Consider the following 19,482-nt stretch of genomic DNA (forward strand, 5'->3'; position numbering starts at 1 on the left):
TTCTAGGTTTGTGAAGTGGTGGGGAAGGTGATGGACATGGGAGTGAGTGGGGAAAAGAAATCCTCCATCAACTCTCTAGAAGGTTAAAATGCAAGTGAGGGAGTTCCCGTCGTGGTGCGGTGGTTAACAAAGCCGACTAGGAACCATGAGATTGCCGTTTTGATCCCTGGCCTTGCTCAGTGGGTTAAGGGTCCAGTGTTGCCGTGAGCTGTGGTGTAGGTCGCAGACACAGCTCGGATCCTGCATGGCTGTGGCTGTGGCTGTGGCCAGTGGCTACAGCTCCAATTGGACCCCTAGCCTGGGAACCTCCATATGCCATGGGTGCGGCCCTAGAAAAGACAAAAAAAAAAAAAAAAGTACAAGTGAGTATTAGAGTTTTCCTCTGAAACCAGAATAATGAAAATTCTTCTTGGCCTTATTCATGATGGGATGGGGAGATATATCAAGAATAGCAACTGCTAAGGGCCAAGACTTCAGGAAGGGGAGTGAAAAATTTAGGACATCAGGTAATTCAGTAGGAGTTCCCACTGTGGTGCAGCAGAAAGGAATCTGACTAGTATCCATGACAATGTGGGTTCAATCCTGGTTTTGCTCGGTGGGCTGGCGATCTGGTGTTGTCGTGAGCTGTGGTGTAGGTCACGAATGCATCTCAGATCCTGTGTTGCTGTGGCTGTGGTGTAGGTGGGCAGCTGTAGGTTCAATTCGACCCCTAGCCTGGGAATTTCCATATGCCACAGGTGCAGCCCTAAAAAGCAAAAAAAAAAAAAAAAAAAAGGCAATAATCAAAATAAATCGTATTTTAATGCAATATTTAATCTAGTTTTAATCCATGATTCATTTATTATTTTTAAACAAAAACTAGTGTCATGCCAAACCATATTACAGCCTAAGGCAAAAGAAAAAATGTGAAGTCTTAGGTTTGATGGAAACAAACTTATCAGTAATATATTTTTAAATCTACTTTCTTTACTTATCCTGTTTTCAATTGATAAAATTGCCATACTGGAGATATATGAGAATACTAGGTAAATTTTAATTAGCTGAAATAAGATTATAATTCTATTATCATATACATTATGGTGTGAGATTTAATACAATTGTTTTTCATTTTTTGACATTTTTCAAGATATGTTAGTATTCTGGAAACTATTAAGTATTAAAAAATACATGAAAATGTGTAGGGGTGCACATTTTTTATTTTGCCTTAAACTCCAGTGTGGCTTGGCACAGTCCTGTTCTTTGTTCAGAATTTTGTTCTAGTTGTCATGGATTTTTTGCATTGGTTTTGAGTTTTTAGAATGTTTCATAAGAGTGTTATTTATCCAGCTGCTGAATTTTTATTTGTTTGTTTGTTTGGTTGGTTTTTGGCTGTGCCAACAGCATATGGAAATGCCCTGGCAGAGGATGGAACCTGCGGCCCAGCAGGAACCCAGCCACTGCAGTGACAACAGTGGACCCTTAACCCACTGTGCCACAAGACAACTCTCCAGTTGCTGAGTTTCTTTAGCACCTTCCTTATATTTATATCCAAGGCAAATGTCTCATTGCCTCACCCTAGTTCCAGCCCGCTGTTCATAGCATGTGCTAAGCATGATAGAGTAGGGAGATGGAGAGCTTTGAGTGAGAAGACTTGTCTTTTGCCTGTGTTTAATGAATTAATGTAACCTAAATGAAACTTATCTGTAAGTGCTTGGGGTAAATAGATACAAAATGTTGCCTTCGGGATGGATTAGCAGTGGGATCCTGCTGCGTAGCCCTGGGAACTCTGTCTCGTCACTTATGATGGAACATGTAATGTGAGAAAAAACGATGTATACATTTATGTATAACTGGGTCACCATGCTGTACAGTAGAAAAAAGATATATATTTATATAAATTATATATAATAAATATATAATGTATAATATATAATGTATAATATATAAAAATATATTTCTATAAATGATATATCATAAATATATAATGATTTATATATTTATATAAATGATAAAACAAAATGCTACCTCTAACTCTGTAGGGACTACATGATATATAATAATGAACAATTATCGCAGCGTCTGACAGAGAGTAGTTTTGACTCAGTGAAATGTGTCATTGCAGGACTTACTGAAGGGGCATGCTGCTTCATTCAGGCCACCATGCTGTCCGTTGGTAATTCCACTCCTCCAAGTTTCTTCCTGGCTGGAGTGCCAGGGCTGGAAGCTTTTCACATCTGGCTTTCCATCCCATTTTGCTGCCTCTGTGTGATCGCCCTCTTGGGGAACAGCGCCATTCTATATGTGGTGATCACAGACTCCAGCCTCCACGAGCCCATGTACTACTTCCTCTCCATGCTCTCCAGCACAGACATAGGCATCACTGTTTCCTCTCTCCCCACCACTCTGGGTGTCCTCTGGTTCAATGCCAGGATCATCAGCCTGGATGCCTGCATTGCGCAGATGTTCTTTCTGCATGGATTCACCCTCATGGAATCCTCTGTGCTTTTGGCCATGGCTTTTGACCGCTTTGTTGCCATCTGCAACCCCTAAGGTACGCTGTGATTCTTACCAGCCCTAGAATCATCAAAGCTGCCGTGGTGATTTTTGTGCGAATGCTGGTCAACTTGATGCCCTTGCTCCTGCTGCTTAAGAGGCTGTCCTTCTGTGGTTCTCACATGCTTTCTCACTCCTACTGCTACCATCCTGATGTGATTAAGTGTTCTTGCTCAAGTATCAAGGTCAACAGCATCTGTGGCTTAGTTGCTCTCATTCTGACATCAGGTATAGATATTCCCGGTATTTTCCTCTCTTACGTGCTGATCATCAGGTCTATCCTCAGCACAGCCTCCCCAGAGGAGAGGAAAAGGGCTTTTGGCACCTGCATCTCACACCTTGGTGCTGTTGCTATCTTCTACGTCCCCTGGGTCATCTTGGCTTTGGTCCATCGCTTTGGGCATAACGCTCCTCTGTACGTCCACACCCTGTTGTCAAATCTCCATTTCTTATTCCCCCCAGTGCTGAACCCCATTATATACAGTGTGAAGACCAAACAAATCCGTAAAGCTTTCCACAAGTTCTTTGCAAACACTGGGTAGCCAGTATGACCACGCAAGGACCTAGAGGTAGTCTTGCTTCCTTCCTCTCTTCCCTCGACATTTTATTGAGTAACAGTGGAATGTGTCTGAGTGGTGGTAATACAAGGTTACCTAAGGGACCATCCTTGTCCTTTCAGATAATTTGTACGGTCTAGTGGCAGGGACATCGAATTAAAACTGTAATGACAACAGGGAATGAGAAGTGTGATCACAGAATTACATCCAAGAGACTATATGGACACTGAAGAAAATATCTAGATCATACTGGAGATTAAAAAATTGTCAGGGGAGATAACTACTTAAACAAAAAAAGTGATGCAATACATACAAATATAAGGGCCTTCCAGACCTAGGGCACAGGGCTGTGAAGGGGGTATGTGAGACAGCCTGACACACCAAGGAAATTTATGCAGTTAGTATGGCTGGAGTAAGGGGTGTGTATGATATTGAAAAGGGTAAGAAAGGCTATAAAATAACCTTTGTGTGGAGTTCCTGCTGTGGCCCAGTGGCTTAAGGATCTGGTGTTGTCTCTGCAGCAGTTCGGGTCACTGATGAGGTGCTGGTTTGATCCCCGACCAAGCACAGTGGATTAAGGATCCAGCATTGCCATGGCTGTGGTGTAGGTCACAGCTGAGGCTCAGATTTGATCCCTGGCCCAGGAACTTGCATATACTGAGGGTTTGGCCAAAAAATAAATGGATACAAAAGCTTTGTGCTAGGCAAAGTTAAAGTATGAAGCTTGAAAATGGAGAACAATCAACTGGAATTGGGAAGTTTTATTAGATTCCCCTTTAAGGAATGTCCATTGTGGCCTGAAGAAAAGCATTCTCCCTGAATTCTGACTTGAGGCAGTCTTTAAGAAATCTTATAGTCTTCTGTTAGTTTGAATGACCCTGGAATAATCTTCACTCCCTTACGGCCACGTAAGTTTCTCATTTGTCCTGGTTTATAGAGAGGCATTCTGTAGTTCTGAAATACGAGCTGTTCATGCTGGACTTGAAACGGATTCTAAGATTTTTAGTACAACTCGAGTCCTCAAGTCCTCAAAGATGGGTAATGAAGATCACAAGATTCCACGAGCTCGAAGAAGACAGAAGTGACAGTAAAATGTAGTGACTTCCTATCTCTCCTGACAATACTCAGTTTCCAAATATGCTCTTCTTTACCCCCCATGAAAATCCTCTAAGATATCAGACCTATGAAGAGGGGGCGGGGAATTTGGGCAAGCTTGTGAAATAAGGCACCGAAAGAAAGATATTTGTGGCGCCTTACGTTATGCATTGTCGAACCATTTACATTTTAAAAATGAAATTTAAAACATTTTAAACGTTTAGGATGATGTGTATGTAGCTCATTGGATTTAAGGGCTTAATAGCATTTCTGAGCTTATTGTAAACAGCATTAATTTTTCCTTTGTGAAATTTCCCCAAAAGAGTTAGTAAAATTGAACAATGTGAGATAGGAAATGATGAATTAGTAGAATTGTAATAGTAACTATGCATCTACAAGTGTGTCTCTGATTTACCACCTACAGGTTCCGTTACACGTGGCCTCACTTCCACCCTCCGTAAATGAAGTCTCATCCTTTTACATACTTCCTTTTAAGTCTTTATGTGTTTCCTCTCCTTGCCATCTCTTTTCCAACAAATAATAAATCTGGAGATAAAACTAAAACCGAGCTTAGAAGATTTTAGCCGAAAATGCCTATAAGAGGAAATAAAATCTGAAAACAAGTTATTAAATAGCTACCTCCACGATTTAGAAAAAGAAAAGTAAATAACTCCCCTCAAAAAGAAAGAAAATTGGATAATTAAAATAATAAATGTAAACATTTATTTTAAACTATCAAACGATAAATAAGATTAAAAATACAAAAGTTTCACTAGAAAGACTAATAAACTTGACTGGCAAGAGTGATCAGTTACAATTCAGGAAAGCATACAAATCAAGATTAGTAATGAAGAAGTTACACCATTGCTCATCCCGCACACACTTTTGAAGATGTGAAAGAAAATAATTTTTAAAACTTGGATGCCAATTTTTGAAAATTTAGATAAAATGTACAAATGTCGAAAAAGCACAACTTAGAACACTAATATGAGAAAAAAGCTCAATGGTCCCATATATATTAAATCTATTATGTTCATGTTTATAGACTGATCTAAAGACAGAAAAGTAGGGAGGAAGAAAAAGGAAAAGGAAAAAGAGAAAAAATAAAGGCGTGAAAGTGAGAAAGAGAGGAGAGAGGAAGGCAGGAAAGGATGGAAGGAAGGAAGTCAGAAACCTAACAATTGATGTTAACCTCCAACCTTCAGGCTCCAGCTGTATGCAGACTCTCTGAAAGAATGGGAAAATAAGGAGCACTCCCTCCCAAATGGGTTTTACAAAACCAGTCTTATTAAATACTGCAAAGAAGGACCCATCGCACAAAGGAAAATAACACACATATAAACAGAAAGAGAAGAAATATCAATACTATTATTTACAGAAAACTTGATAGATTCTGTGGAAATCAAAACCAATAAGTAGACTTTTAGATTGATAAATAGATTTAGCAAGATTTCTGATACATTACCCCTCAAAAGCACTTTTCATGTTTTCACTAACAAACACTTAGAAGAGTAGATTTAAAGGGTTACCATTGAAAATATACAAAAAACCAAACATGTGCGACCAAATTTCACAAAGGTATAAAACATCTCTACTTTGAAAAGTGTAAAACAGCATTGAAACGAAAGAAATTCTGAGTAGTGAGCCATGTTCTTGGATTGGATGATTCAGTTCTTTAAAGTATTGTGAAATTCCCCAAGCTGTTTCAATGCAACCCTCATAATTTCTGTGTAGATTGATATGTGTGTGTGTATTAACTATTTATTGTAAAGTTCATAATGAAATTTGTAAAGTTCTAAGTCTCACTCTAGTCAATATCATAACGATTAGAAAGCTACAATAATTATGGCAAAGTGGTTGTTGCCCACAATTTGACAAATGGAGTGTTAAAGCAGAACAGAGTCCAAAACAGACTCGCTACATATTTGGACACTATTTATAACAAATGTGGAACCATATAGCAGTGGAAAAAAGATAGTCTCTTCAGTGAAAATTGCTGGATTGGTTGCATATTCATATACAGAAAATGTGGAGCGCCCTCTATGGCTCAGTGGAATCGGCAGCATCTCTGGAGCACTGGGATGCAGGTTCCATCCCTGGCCTGGCACCAGGGGTTAGGGATCCAGCTTCAGCTGCGGTGTGGATGACAACGGTGGCTCAGATCTGACCCCTGGCCTGGGAGCTCCACATGCCGCGGGGTGTCCAAAAACAGAAAGAAAATAAATTCAACTTCCACCTCATACCATAAACAAAAATCTGTTCCAAATAAATTATAGAGGCAAACCATAAAATATTAAGTTCCTATAGCTAACACTGGACAATATATTTAAGTTGTTGGAGTATACAACTATTTCTTTAACATAACAGATCAGTCACTAACTATAAAGAAAATATAGCTTGCTCTAAATTAAAACAGGAAATTCTGTCCATCAAAAGACACGTTTAAGAAAGTGAATATTAAAAAGAGAATTTGTGTCCTGTACCCATAAGGAACTATATAAAATTAATAAGAGAAATCAAACAGGCCAATAGAAAAATGGAGAAAAGTTTGGAATGGACACTTCATCAGAAACTAGATACAAAATGCTTTTAAACACATGGAAAAATATTTGACATCATTAGTTAGGAAAATGAAAACTGATAACAAAATCCGATAGACTACCAACCTCCAGGAATTGCTATCATTAAATAAAACTGATAATATCAAATATTGGTAAAGATATGAATCAACAGAAACTCTCACATGCTGCTGGTGTGGATGTGAATTGGTACAGACTTTTTTTTTGTCTTTTTTTTTTGCTATTTCTTTGGGCCGCTCCCGCGGCATATGGAGGTTCCCAGGCTAGGGGTCGAATCGGAGCTGTAGCCGCCGGCCTACGCCAGAGCCACAGCAACGCGGGATCCGAGCCGCGTCTGCAACCTACACCACAGCTCACGGCAACGCCGGATCGTTAACCCACTGAGCAAGGGCAGGGACCGAACCCGCAACCTCATGGTTCCTAGTCGGATTCGTTAACCACTGCGCCACGACGGGAACTCCTGGTACAGACTTTTTAAAGACCTATTTGGTAGAATCTCAAAGTTGACCCAGCATTTTTACTCACAGACTATAACCAACAGACATGCATGTGTGTGTGCCTGAGAGACCCGAGAACTTCAGAGTAGCATCATTGTTTATAACCAAAACCTGAACACAATGGAAGTGTCAAGAAAATACAAATTGATCATTTTGATGTGTTCTTACAATTGCAAGAATTAAAAAGAATAAAACAATTCCAACACACAACATTGATAAATCTCATAACGCTAATGCGAAGTGAGTCAGAAACAAAACCGCACAGGCCGTATTATTCACTGTGTATGTTTATATTCCATTATATTGTAGATGAAAATTACGAGCAAAACTAATCTAGGATGTAGGAGGGCAGGAGCGTAGTTAGTTTTGGTGTAGGAGAGGAGCTAGTTAACGGGATGGGGTGGGTACGGGAGGATATCTGGTAAGGCTGAATGTCAGGATTGGCAAAATATGGCCTGTGGGCCAAAGCTGACTGCCCTCTCTTTGTAAATGAAGTCTAGTTTGGACCATCCCAAATCAGAATAGTGTATGACTGTATCACGCTACATCAAAATTAAGTAGTAAGACAGACAACTGTATGGCCAGAAAAAGCCTAAAATATTTGCTATCTAGTCTTTATAGAAAAGAAAAGAAAACTCGCTGGCCTCTATCTTTATCACTGACTGGGTGGCAGTTACATGTCATAAATCGCATGGTAGGTGGTTGGCTGGAGACAGTGGGCTGGTCTGTGCCACGTGGGCCTGCCCAGCATGGCGGCTTGTTTCATTAAAGCCACATCTTATGTAACATAAGTACAGAAGGAGTGTCCTCTCATCTTTGCCACAGTCTACAGTTAAAAGCCAGCAGAGGTCCTACTCGCACTCAAGATCAAAGGACTACGCAAGGGCTCCAGAAAGCAGAGGTAATCAGGGGCTATTTTACTAGTTTATAATCTGTCGGTAGCAGAAGGATGTGGCTGGAAACCCTCTTGCTCGAAGTTCATGTTGGTTGTTGCAGTATCAGCCCAGACACTTGGGGGAGAGGGGAAGGTTTCCAGGGAGAATTATAGTGCTTGAACTGAACCCTCACACACATTCTGCCATTTCTCATACAAGGACACGTAGGAATAGTAGACAAATACTCATTAAAGAAAAATAGCTAAATGAGGAACACATTACTGGATTTATTGCTATCTAGACAAACACACGACTCCCTCTGCCAACGTGGAACTTCTCTATAAAGGAGACACATAATGTTTGGGTGTGGATTTTCACCTTTCTACTAGTCTAGAATATTGCTCGGTCTGTACAGCAGTCTGCATCCATCACTCAGCTGGCCACAATGACAGAGATGGCCAAATCCCTCCGAGGGTCTAGATCCTTAAACTTTTTTTTCAATGTTTCTCTTTTTGAAAATTTATTTATTTATCTGTATTATTAAAGTACTGTTGATTTGTGATGATTCATCAAGTTCCGTTGTACAACAAAGTGACCCAATCACACACATTTCCCTGTGCTGTACAGTAGGGCCCCATTGTCCATCCATTCCAAATATAATAGTTTGTATCCCCCAAATCCCCAACATAGATCCTTAAACTTTTTTAGCACAGAAAACAGCAAGTAAGAGAGCAAGAAAATGAACACACAGTAACTCAGCATTTACCCCTAGTGACCTCAGCCACTAGCAAAATTGGGCCCAATGAATGATAATAGATCAGGAGCTGACCCATTTCCTGGAGAAAGGCAAGTGAGCGGCTAGACAGAGATGGGTTTGGAAGTGGACGGTATCATCCTCGCTCTGCATCAACGTGGTGGTGAAAAAATAGGACTTGGAGACTAAAGTGCATGGTTTCTCCTCTCTTCGTTGCCTCTGTAATTATTCCAGTGAACACCGGCTTGCTTTCCTGTCTTCCTAGCATACTGATAATCTAGTGACAGAGGCATGCACCTCTCTGTTCTCCAGGGTCTAGACAGTGTCTGAACCTTCCATTTAAATGGTTTATTTTGCTCGGTATTATTGTCCCTGGGGACCACTGGTCCCTTGAGCTAGGAGCTAAAACCCTTCTGAGATGACACAGCACTGCCCTGAATTAATATACAGAGAGAGGGGCATTTTGGTTTTTGGTTTTTCTCCATTTGCAGCCTCAGTGAGATTCACATTTTACTGACGGCCCCACAGTTCAATTCCACTTTGCTATAAAGTCAGTGGCTCCAGAGTCATAACTCACTCTGTCTGCTGGTGGAGACAGAGAAGTCTCCTTTTTCCACGTGAAGCTGGTAAGAAGCTAGAGAAAGCTGTTCGTTGTGCTGATTTTGTGCTTTGTTATCTATTCATAAATATTCACATGAGCTTACATAAAAGTCAGGTAACAAGGTTTTTACCCTGTTCTCAAGGATCCATTTAACACACACATATCTGAGCCCTTCTAGTTTATAGTTAAACATTACAGCGGTTTTTATCCGGTTGAAATGAAATCCTGAGAGCTGAAAATGAAAAGAGAACTATAGGAAAGCAGCCTCAAGGGGATGATAAAGTGTGTAGTCATTACAGAGAATTTACTCTCTGGGAGCAAACTTTAGTGTATTAAATGCTTGATTGAAAAATATTAAAGTTATGATAACTAATATTGCTATTATTTTAAGCTTATCTAGAATTGATTTTAACAATGTAAATGTATTACTTTCAGAGTGTTATTTTTAAATTTTATTTGAGCAAGACTTTATAACATTTGTCACATTTCTCTGTGTATTGAGTCAGCTACCTCTTCTAGTACCTGCAATGTCTGCTGAGAACTTTCGTCTTATCCTCAGACCAGCATCCATCATTTCATACACTTGAACAGCAATAAATTTCCCCCAATAATTCATAAAGAAGAAATTAAGCACTGGTTTAAAAGGAAGCAAGTTCTAACATGTGCTGTGACACGGATGACTCTTAAGGACATTAAGGGAAATAAGCCAGTCACAAACGAATAAATATTATATGATTCCTCTTGAATGCGATACTTAGAGTAGTCAGGATCAGAGGGACAGAAAGCAAAATGGTGGTTGCCAGGGGCTGGAAAAGGGGGGTTGTTGTTTACTGGGTGTAGAGGTGCAGTTTTATAAGATGAAAAGAGTTATGGAGATGGATGGTCGTGATGGCAGCCCAACATTATGAGGGTATTTAAACCCACTGAACTGTACCCTGAAGAACGGTTACGACAGTGAATTCTGCGTTAGATGTACTTGACCACCACTTTAAAGGCTGTAAAAAGCAAAACCAAAAAACAAGTAGCCCTGGGTGGGACATAATTCCCTCACAGAACTTTCCACCAGCATCGTCACATGCATCTTTTGCATTTTTTGCATGTTTAAAAGTACATTTTTTGATTTACACTGTTGTGCCAATTTCTGATGTACAGCAGAGTGGCCCAGTCATACATATGTGTACCTTCCCTTTTGTGTATTGTCTTCCATCCTGGTCGGTCCCAAGAGATTGGATACAGTTCCCTGTGCTCTACAGTAGGAGCTCATTGCTGATCAATTCTAAACCCAGTAATTGCTCTTCATCTTTATCTTCGGCTCTTTGAGGGACAAGTACTATCAGGCCCTAGAGTTAATCACCGACTATTTTCTTATGGCATTTTCTGTACCAATTAACCCCTGTTGTTCTACATTTTAATTTCTCACTATGTAACGTATTTTTCACCTCGGTTTATAAATACGTATGCTTCTCCGAGTATTTCCAATCTTGCCCAAATCCTCCATCTGCATCAGGGTCACCTTTGGGCATAGCTGATTTTTCTCCCTGCCTTCCCTGACAAGTAAAAATAATATACACTGGGCCTCCAATGTGTATTTTTCCATTCGTTCCTTAAGCCATTGTAACAGGTTCTCAGTTGTCATCACTGGACTTCAACCATGGTTTTTGTTTGTTTGTTAGTTTGTTTTTAGGTCGCTAATATGAAATTAATTTGAAATTTTCAATCCGTGGAACACCTGACCATTCAAGCAATTTCACACTGTCATTCATGTAACACCCAGTCATGGCACCAGGCTCTCTTGGTTTTAGTGATTCCTGGAAAGCTTTCTAGTCTCATCTTGCTTTAGTGTATATAGTTCTTTCCAATAACTTCTACAGAATTCCACCCTTACTGGTTTTTCTCTCGTAAAACCCAACTCTCTGAAGGTCGTCACCCACACTGTTGGATTAAAATGACACTTTTACAATGATAACTTCCAGATATGTTATCAACAAAAATCCAGAGCTCTTTGCCTAGATTCACACCGACGAGGACACTGCAGGATCATCAATATCTTTAGGTGACTTTCTCTTGGTCATTTCACACACAGCGTATTCAAAATTAATTACATGGATTTTTTCTTAACAATTCTGTATGCATTTAATCTTATAATCTAAGGGAGCTTAAAATTCTGTCAATATAGGAAATAACTATCAAAATGTATATAAAGTCACATGGACATATTTCCTTGAATTTAAGAGTGAAGATGTTATTGTATACATACAGTAGAGTTTGATTTACTTGAGTTACGGTGGTAGAGTACTTATCCATGACCTTAGACAATTCTCCTAACAGAAAGAAGCTTTATCTAGAAATTTTTATGCAGGAACGTACCTTATTATTTCTATAGGATGTGAGTATTGCGAGGAGAGATGCTACAAATTCAGGACAACCTGGAGATCTCAGGTAACTCGACATCTAAAGCTCCAACGTTCTTGCTGACTGGCATCCCTGGCCTAGAGTCCATCCATACCTGCATCTCCATTCCCTTCTGCTGTCTCTACACCGCTGCCCTCTCTGGGAACGGCATGATCCTGCTTGTCGTCATTACCCAGCGGCGTCTCCACGAGCCCATGTACTATTTCCTCTCCATGCTCTCCGCTGCTGACCTGGGCTTGACCGTTTCGACAATGTCAACAACGTTAGGTATCTTCTGGTTCGACGCAACTGAAATAAGCCTGGACGCCTGCATCCTCCAGATGTTTTTTCTTCATGGGTTTACCGCCGCAGAATCGGGGGTGCTGGTGGCTATGGCCTTTGACCGCTGCGTGGCCATCTGTGACCCTCTGAGGTACACCGCCATTCTCACCAATGACAGAATCATCCAGGTGGGCTTTCTAATGGCTCTACGCTCTGCGGTAGTAGTAGTACCACTGCTTTTGCTCCTTAAGCCTCTCCGTTTTTGTGGAGGAAATGTCCTCTCCCACTCCTACTGCTATCACCCAGATGTGATTAAATTAGCATGTTCAGATACTCGGGCCAACAGCGTCTGTGGATTAGCGGCTCTCCTCCTGACCTCAGGAGTAGATACGCCATGCATTGTCCTGTCGTATATCTTGATCCTTCGCTCTGTCCTCCGCATCGCCTCTCCTCAAGAACGACACAAGGCCTTTAGCACGTGTGTCTCCCACATCGGAGCAGTTGCGGTTTTCTACATCCCCATGGCGAGCTTGTCCTTGGCGCATCGCTTTGGCCAAGCCACACCTAAAGTGGTCCATTCTCTGATGGCCGACGTATACCTGCTTTTGCCCCCTGTGCTCAACCCCATCATCTATAGTGTAAAAACACAACAGATTCGAAAGGCTGTACTCAGTCTTCTCCTTACACAATAGACAGATGATTACCTTTGAGAAAGTCATTATAAAAGTGTCTTTCACTGTATAAAAGCAATCCTGGTAGGTTACTGCATATCCGAGATTTTTTTCTCCTCTTTTCATTTATTCAACAAAGATGTAGTAAGCATTTTTGTGTTTTCGGTCATAAAATACATATACAACATAGCAATGTAACTGAAGGATTTTACAGTCCAATAATGGAAACAAGGAAATAATAATAATGAAATAATGCAAATAATACCCATAGTAACTAATATCTATTAACTGTTCATTTTATAGTAGGTGTTTCTACTAACTGCTATAAATATATACTGTTTTTTCTTAAAAACAGCCCACTAAAAATATTTATTGTATTTTAGAGATGGAGAAAATGAGGCTTAGAGACATTTAGACCATCAAAGGCAAGACATCTAACAATAGAGCAGGGTTGAAATCCAAATCAGGCTTTCTGTATCTTAGATCCTGCCTTCTTCACAAGTGTACTGCATACTCTGCCAAAAGCAACTATCACGGGATCAAAAGTAAGAACTGGATCTTCCTGTCCATGTAGCATGCCTTTAAAAAGTTGCCGTGGCCTTCTTCTAGCATAATTTGGCTTTTATTCTTCATTCATAATTAACAATACAAACAGTAGAAATAGGCGTGTCATTGCATGTAAGCCATAAATCATTACCTGCTACTGGACAGTCCGTAGACAAAGCTTCAAGGATTGGGGCGTTGGCTGGTTCACTGCTGCCATTTGGAGAACTGGAAACGATCATATGAAGCAGAATGTAAGGAGTCTGGAGTAGAAATGATTAACCTTCGTCTGTGCAGACGTCCCTTTGGAATCTAACAAAATCCACCAACCTTTCTTCAGAGAAAAATCACATATAAAAGCTCTCATTATTGTCCATAAAATGTCGGAGGTTTCACAAAATGTCAGGAAGGGCGCACATGGCTCTCTCAGTGAAAGAACCAAGGTAAAGAATTCATGATTTTCAGCCTATATACAGTCATACATGGCTAAACCTAGAGCATGTGGTTCCTGAAAATAAGACTCTTGGTAACTATATCAATTTAAGAGGCAAGAAGAACCTTACAACTCAGTTGCATAAGATGGTAGGAAAGTTCAGAGGAAAATGGAGGTGGAAACCTAGTGGAAGTCACACCAGTTTCACTGCAGCTGGAAAAGGGGTCGTAGGTACGGGGAACGGGTCGCGAGTGCTACAGACCATAGGTCTGTGGGCAGTGCTGCCGCCAGCTCACGCCAGCTTGCAAGAAGCCAGAGCGGGCGTCTCTTCTCAACCTGTCAACGACGTCAAAGCGGCAGCCTGAAATCCGCATTCATACCAGGAGAACTGGTAAACACGACCAACGAGGAGCTTTGTCTCTCTTTTTTTTTTTAAAGAGCTTCAGTTTATCAGCACCTCTGATACAGCTTTTGCGACTGGGGGTGTATCTGTTTGGCCTTGTAAGAAGCAATAGAAATTATAAAATCAGTAAAATGTAATTGCCTGCACTCAAGAAGCTGAAATCTAAGCTGCGGCGTGGTGATGTAGGCCAGAACTAATGGATGAAGTGTTGGGGTGACTGACAATACAAAATTGTACCCCTTCTTTATGTTGCTGTTGGGGGTGAAGATGTTTCCAAGGGCACATGGAGGAGAAGCGTATCTGGGAAGTGACTCCGTGAAAGGATGTAAGAAGTGTTGTGTTACTATTGTACTCCTCATGGAGGGATAGTCTTCTGAATTTTAAATTCATAGGTCCCATCTGGACATAGCATCATGTAAGGTAGTTGGGGGCTTTTATAAAATGCAAGCAAAATCGTGGGTGAGTTTATTTAGCTTGAGGTGTATGGTTGGTCTACAAAATATGTAGGGTGCTACGGATTCATGCTACTTTGTTTAAGTCATTAAAGGGACTAGGCTAGTACACACGTAGTAGGTAGAGTGGTCTTGAAATAAATTTATTAAACTAACATTTTAATCATTTTCAGTTGCTCAAGAGGGCACCATTAAAAAGATACTCTGGGAGAGTCTTGAACTATGTACCTTACCCCACTGGGCACAGGCAGAAATAAAAGAGAGTGACAAGAAAGAGAAAGACCTGTGTGAGTGGGCAGGCGTAGCCTTGTTTTCACTAGGTTATCCCATACACTACGCATGCCCTGGTTTTTTCATTTGTAATCTGTTGTGGTCTCTGTCTTTTCTCGCTCTTCGATTGATGCATCGGATCAACTTATGAAAAAATTAATCAACTCTTTCCTTCGGAAGGATGGATCTGGTTGACATCTCAGCTTTGAAATAAGATGCTTGCTATTGACATCATTAGCCAGGTTTCCAAACAGGCCTGTATTCTCACCATCCCTCTGGTGCTCTGTGGCTAACTCCACCTTGAATCATGCTGCTTCCCATTCTGAAATACTCTATCCATCCCTATTCGGTTTTGAATCCACACTGTATTCAAGTTCCACCTCTTTTATGAAACATTCTTCAGCCAAAAGAATAACGTGACTGAGGAAAGAGAGCAAGCTGGGATGGAGAGATTATGTAAGGCCAACAGACTCACCCTTGAGTGTGTCCCAGGAGAAGGCCCTAAGGGCATGCCACTCATGCAGGCTATTAGGAATGGACTTCTGGAAATGACCTCAGCATCACGAAGAAGCTGAGAAGTGGCTGTCCTCTGCTGACTGGGGATGACCATAGGAGACGCTGTCACCGAGCCAGGCTCATTAACATCCATGCATATGGTGAGTCCTTGACATAATAGAGGCCGGAGAGCCTTGGTTAATCACCCAAAACCACAGGGGCTACTGTTATCATACAAAGCAACAAGGTCCAAAGGGCAGAAAGAAAGCTTAGCTATAGATGGATAACTGAGCACATCATGGAGCAAATTAGACAAGCAGCCAACAAGGGTCTGGCTAGGTAACATTTACAACAAACAAACAAAACAAAACAAACAAATAAAAAGAACAAAGAATGAATGAGAAGGAGGCTAGAAGCACTGATGTATTTTGCTGCAAGCTTGACTTTGCATTAAGGAGCGAAAGAAGGAAGAAAGTTTTGGTAGGAAAAAATATCTGAGACTATAATGCAGCTCCAAACAGAGTTAGTTGTGACCACGGAGTATCCTCAAGTCAAAGACACCTGTCAGAGGGGTCTTGTGCCTTCCAGGACTGGACCTGCCTTAGTCTCCCTGCTACACTCAGTCATTGGCTGGAAGCAGCTTGTGGGAAATGTGGCCTCTGCAGGCTGTGATGACGGAGCTAAGAACTCAGCAGCTAGGACTGTCATTCTCCATAGCCTCAAATAAAAAAGGCACATTTTAATAACCAACACGTCTGTCAAATTAAGAGAAAAGTATGTAGGGAGCTACAAGGAGGAGCCAAACCACTGAACCTTGAGACAAAGAGAAGCCAGAGCTTCTGGCTCTGAAACAGTCTGCCATGTCCCAGCTGCATGTGCCTCCCTTGAAGTTTCAAATGCTCAGGAAATGGAGCAGCAGGATGGATATATGAAAATTTTAGAATGATTTTTTGCAACTTTTCTTCAAACCATAAATCCTTTTGAAACATAATGTTAAAAATTCTCATGAGAAAGCATCTGATGGGTCCTGCTTGAGTCAGATACCAAAGTCTACATTGCTGATCAGTCAAGTTTATGTGCACAAGCCCAGCGTTTGGGGGCCACTTTTATGTTTGAGGCTGTTATCAGAAAAGAGGAGATATTTTTGCCGCAGGACTGCCCAACACCTCTCTACTACCCACGCTTTATCCAACAGAGTGCAGTAAGAAGATTCGATTAGTGACAAATGTTTTTAAGACAATGGTTATAATACTTGTGATTAGATGATTGACTTAGCAGAAGAATATGTTCAACTTTTGAGTTTCTCTTTTAGCAAAACTGCTCAAGGCGATAGAATCAAGGATTACAAAATCGCCGATTAGATAAATAGAGCAGTTGCATAGAATTACAAAGTGTAAATATTAACGTCATATTTTTCCTGCAGGCCAGCAGAGATGGATTCAGATATTTTGAAACAAAGATTAAAAAGTAATCAAGATAAAAAACTTGCTCTGTTCGGCACAGAATAATAAAATGTCCCTTCCACATAAATTATGTCTCCATAAAATTTTCATGTTTATTATATTAAATAATTACTTATTCTGACAATTATTGTTGTATGAATTCAATTTAATACTAAATACTTTGCTACTAATAGCAAATAATTCTATACTTCATTAAAACTTTAAAGAAAGTAATAATTCTTAGTCTCGGACAATTTATGAGAATTACAGAAAATATGCCAAACAGCTATAAAATATCTGTAGTAACTTAAATCTGTGTTTCTGTACTCATTACCCCACATTGTGTTGGACAGGCAGGAAAGAAATCTGTTGTTCAAAACTAATTTTCACAAAAGTATACATTTATTTGTTCATTATGTATTCATTCAATGAATATTTATCAACACTTACCACATTTAAAAATAAATAAAACATGCTCTCAAAAGATGTACGCTCATGACATACTTGTAACCATGTCTTCCTAACAAAATAGTTCACATGTCCCTTTAATAATTCAGTCATTAAATCTGAAGCCAAATTTATTTGGTTTCTTTCAGGAACAAATCCTTCTGTTAACAAGGGAAATTATTTCCGATAGTTAAGGATTCAAGATGAAAGTTTTAAAGTTTTTAAAGTTTTTCATCTTTAAAAAAAAAAATGGACCAATTGAGTTCCCTGGTGGCCCAGCAGTTAAAGGACCCAGCCTTGTCACTGCTGTGGCATGGGCTCAGTCCCTGGCCTGGGAGCTTCTGCATGTCACAGTGCAGCCCCAAAGTAATGAATGAATTAATTAAAACTGGACCGGTTGATCCTCTGATCTTGGCAACATGTCTTTCTATTTAAAATTCTATTTGATCAAAACCAAAAGTTTTACCTCCCTTTGTGATCCCACCCAAACAGCCAGGCCTGATTTATCAGTGTCACACTTGGCATTTCCCCCAGTTTTTAACATTGAAACCGTTCCCATATGACATAAATGAAACTTAATAGGCTCTCTCATTGCTGCCTCTACTATCTGTGTCTCTCTTTACGATAGGCACAAATTCTATCAGGTGGTCCTACCTTCAATCTCTCATCATTCTGATTTGTCCTCTATGCTAAGGTCATTCTAACCTCATAATCGAATCACCTCCTTGCTTAAAATAACCTTTAACAATGTCTCTTGTGGCGTTCCCATCATGGCTCAGGGGTTAACGAACCCGACGCAGGTTTGATCCCTGGCCTTGCTGGGTGGGTCGGGGATCCGGTGTTGCCTTGAGCTGTGGTGTGGGTCGCAGACGCAGCTCGGATCCCCGGTGGCTGTGGCTGTGGCTGTGGTGTAGGCCACGGCTGCAGCTCCAGTTGGACCCCTAGCCTGGGAAGTTCCATATGGCTCAGGTGTGGCCCTAGAAAGCAAATAATGACGACGGTGATGATGATGGTAACAGTGTCTTGCTATTCAAACCAAACCCAAACCCAAATAAACAAAAACCCAGACCACTCAATCCTAACCCTGTGTACCTTTACCTAAAATGTTTGGAGATTGTCTAGTTCACCTTTCTATTCTGCAGATAAAGAAACAAATGCCCTTAAGGAGAGTGTCTTTTCACTGAGCCACCCAGTTGTGAGCAGAGAGGTTTTCTGGTTCTGTGATGCAGGATTCTTGGAGCTTGACTGTGTTGCTTCTCTCTGTAGTGGAGATGCCTCATGTATTTGCCTGCCCTCCTTGATGAGTCTCATTTTGTTCTCTGTTTTTCCACTTTCCTAAAAATGCATAACAAAATTACACATACAAATATGTCTATACAATGAACATGCGAGTGTAGATAGCTCTTTGCCGTCCTGATTTCAATCCTCTTGGATAAATACAATCCAGTCTGCACTGTGGGAATGTATTTACTCATTTCAACAAACATTTCATATGCATTAAAGGTACTATGTTCCTGGTACTATGCTATTATCTGGAGATACTGTGAAAACATTCGTTATTTCACTTAGTTGTACAAAAGACAGCTATGTGACAGATGCTTTACAAGAAACACGTAGAATAAAAAGCAAGGAGAAATACTGGATCCTCATCTTAAATACGATATCCATGCTCAAAGTAATGATTCAATTTCCTTTTTACCCAAACATGTCAGCAGAGTTACTATGTCAATATGCTTATTTTTCTTTGGTTCTTTTGTGCTTGTCTCTGCACCTACATTTCCGGGTACCAGCTAAGTAGCCAGGGAGCAGAGGGGCAAAGCACAGCAGAATGGCAGAGAAACCCCCCTGGGGAGTCCAGTTGGGCGAATGACTCTACCATTCAGGTTTCTTATAAAAGCTCTCCATTCGTAGAGGGGATGGGTGACCTGCACACACCCACTGCAAACGAGAGCAAGAGAAGCCTTTCCTTTTATCCGAAGGCCAAGTCAAGCAATCGTTGTCAGACTAGAAACAGTCCTTGGCTGTGTCGATAATGAAATACACCTGATGACTAAAGCTGCTTCATGAGTAATGTAGCTTCAGCAAACGGAAGACTTTCCTCAGAAGTAAAGATAACAATTCACCTCGTCTTCTGGCATTGCCCCTCCAACGTGTCTACATGTA

The 19,482-nt window shown here is 40.6% G+C and overlaps 2 protein-coding genes across 2 annotated transcripts; both read left to right on the top strand.

Annotated features, from left to right (window-relative positions):
* The first annotated feature begins 2,139 nt into the window (after positions 1-2,139).
* On the top strand, positions 2,140-4,174 carry LOC125111457 (olfactory receptor 51F1-like). The gene is given in 3 exon segments (XM_047753396.1): positions 2,140-2,524; positions 2,527-3,070; positions 4,027-4,174. Coding segments are annotated over 3 exon segments (1,077 nt in total).
* A 7,721-nt stretch (positions 4,175-11,895) lies between these two features.
* Positions 11,896-12,855, top strand: LOC125111618 (olfactory receptor 51F1-like). Its single transcript, XM_047753622.1, has one exon. It carries the CDS (start codon positions 11,896-11,898, stop codon positions 12,853-12,855), a length of 960 nt encoding a protein of 319 aa, XP_047609578.1.
* Positions 12,856-19,482: the final 6,627 nt, after the last annotated feature.

Source organism: Phacochoerus africanus, chromosome 11 (assembly GCF_016906955.1).
Source record: "Phacochoerus africanus isolate WHEZ1 chromosome 11, ROS_Pafr_v1, whole genome shotgun sequence".
Taxonomy (NCBI): domain Eukaryota; kingdom Metazoa; phylum Chordata; class Mammalia; order Artiodactyla; family Suidae; genus Phacochoerus; species Phacochoerus africanus.

Coding starts and splice junctions, on each gene's coding strand:
- LOC125111618 (XM_047753622.1), top strand. CDS start 11,896: ATGCTACAAATTCAGGACAACCTGGAGATCTCAGGTAACTCGACATCT.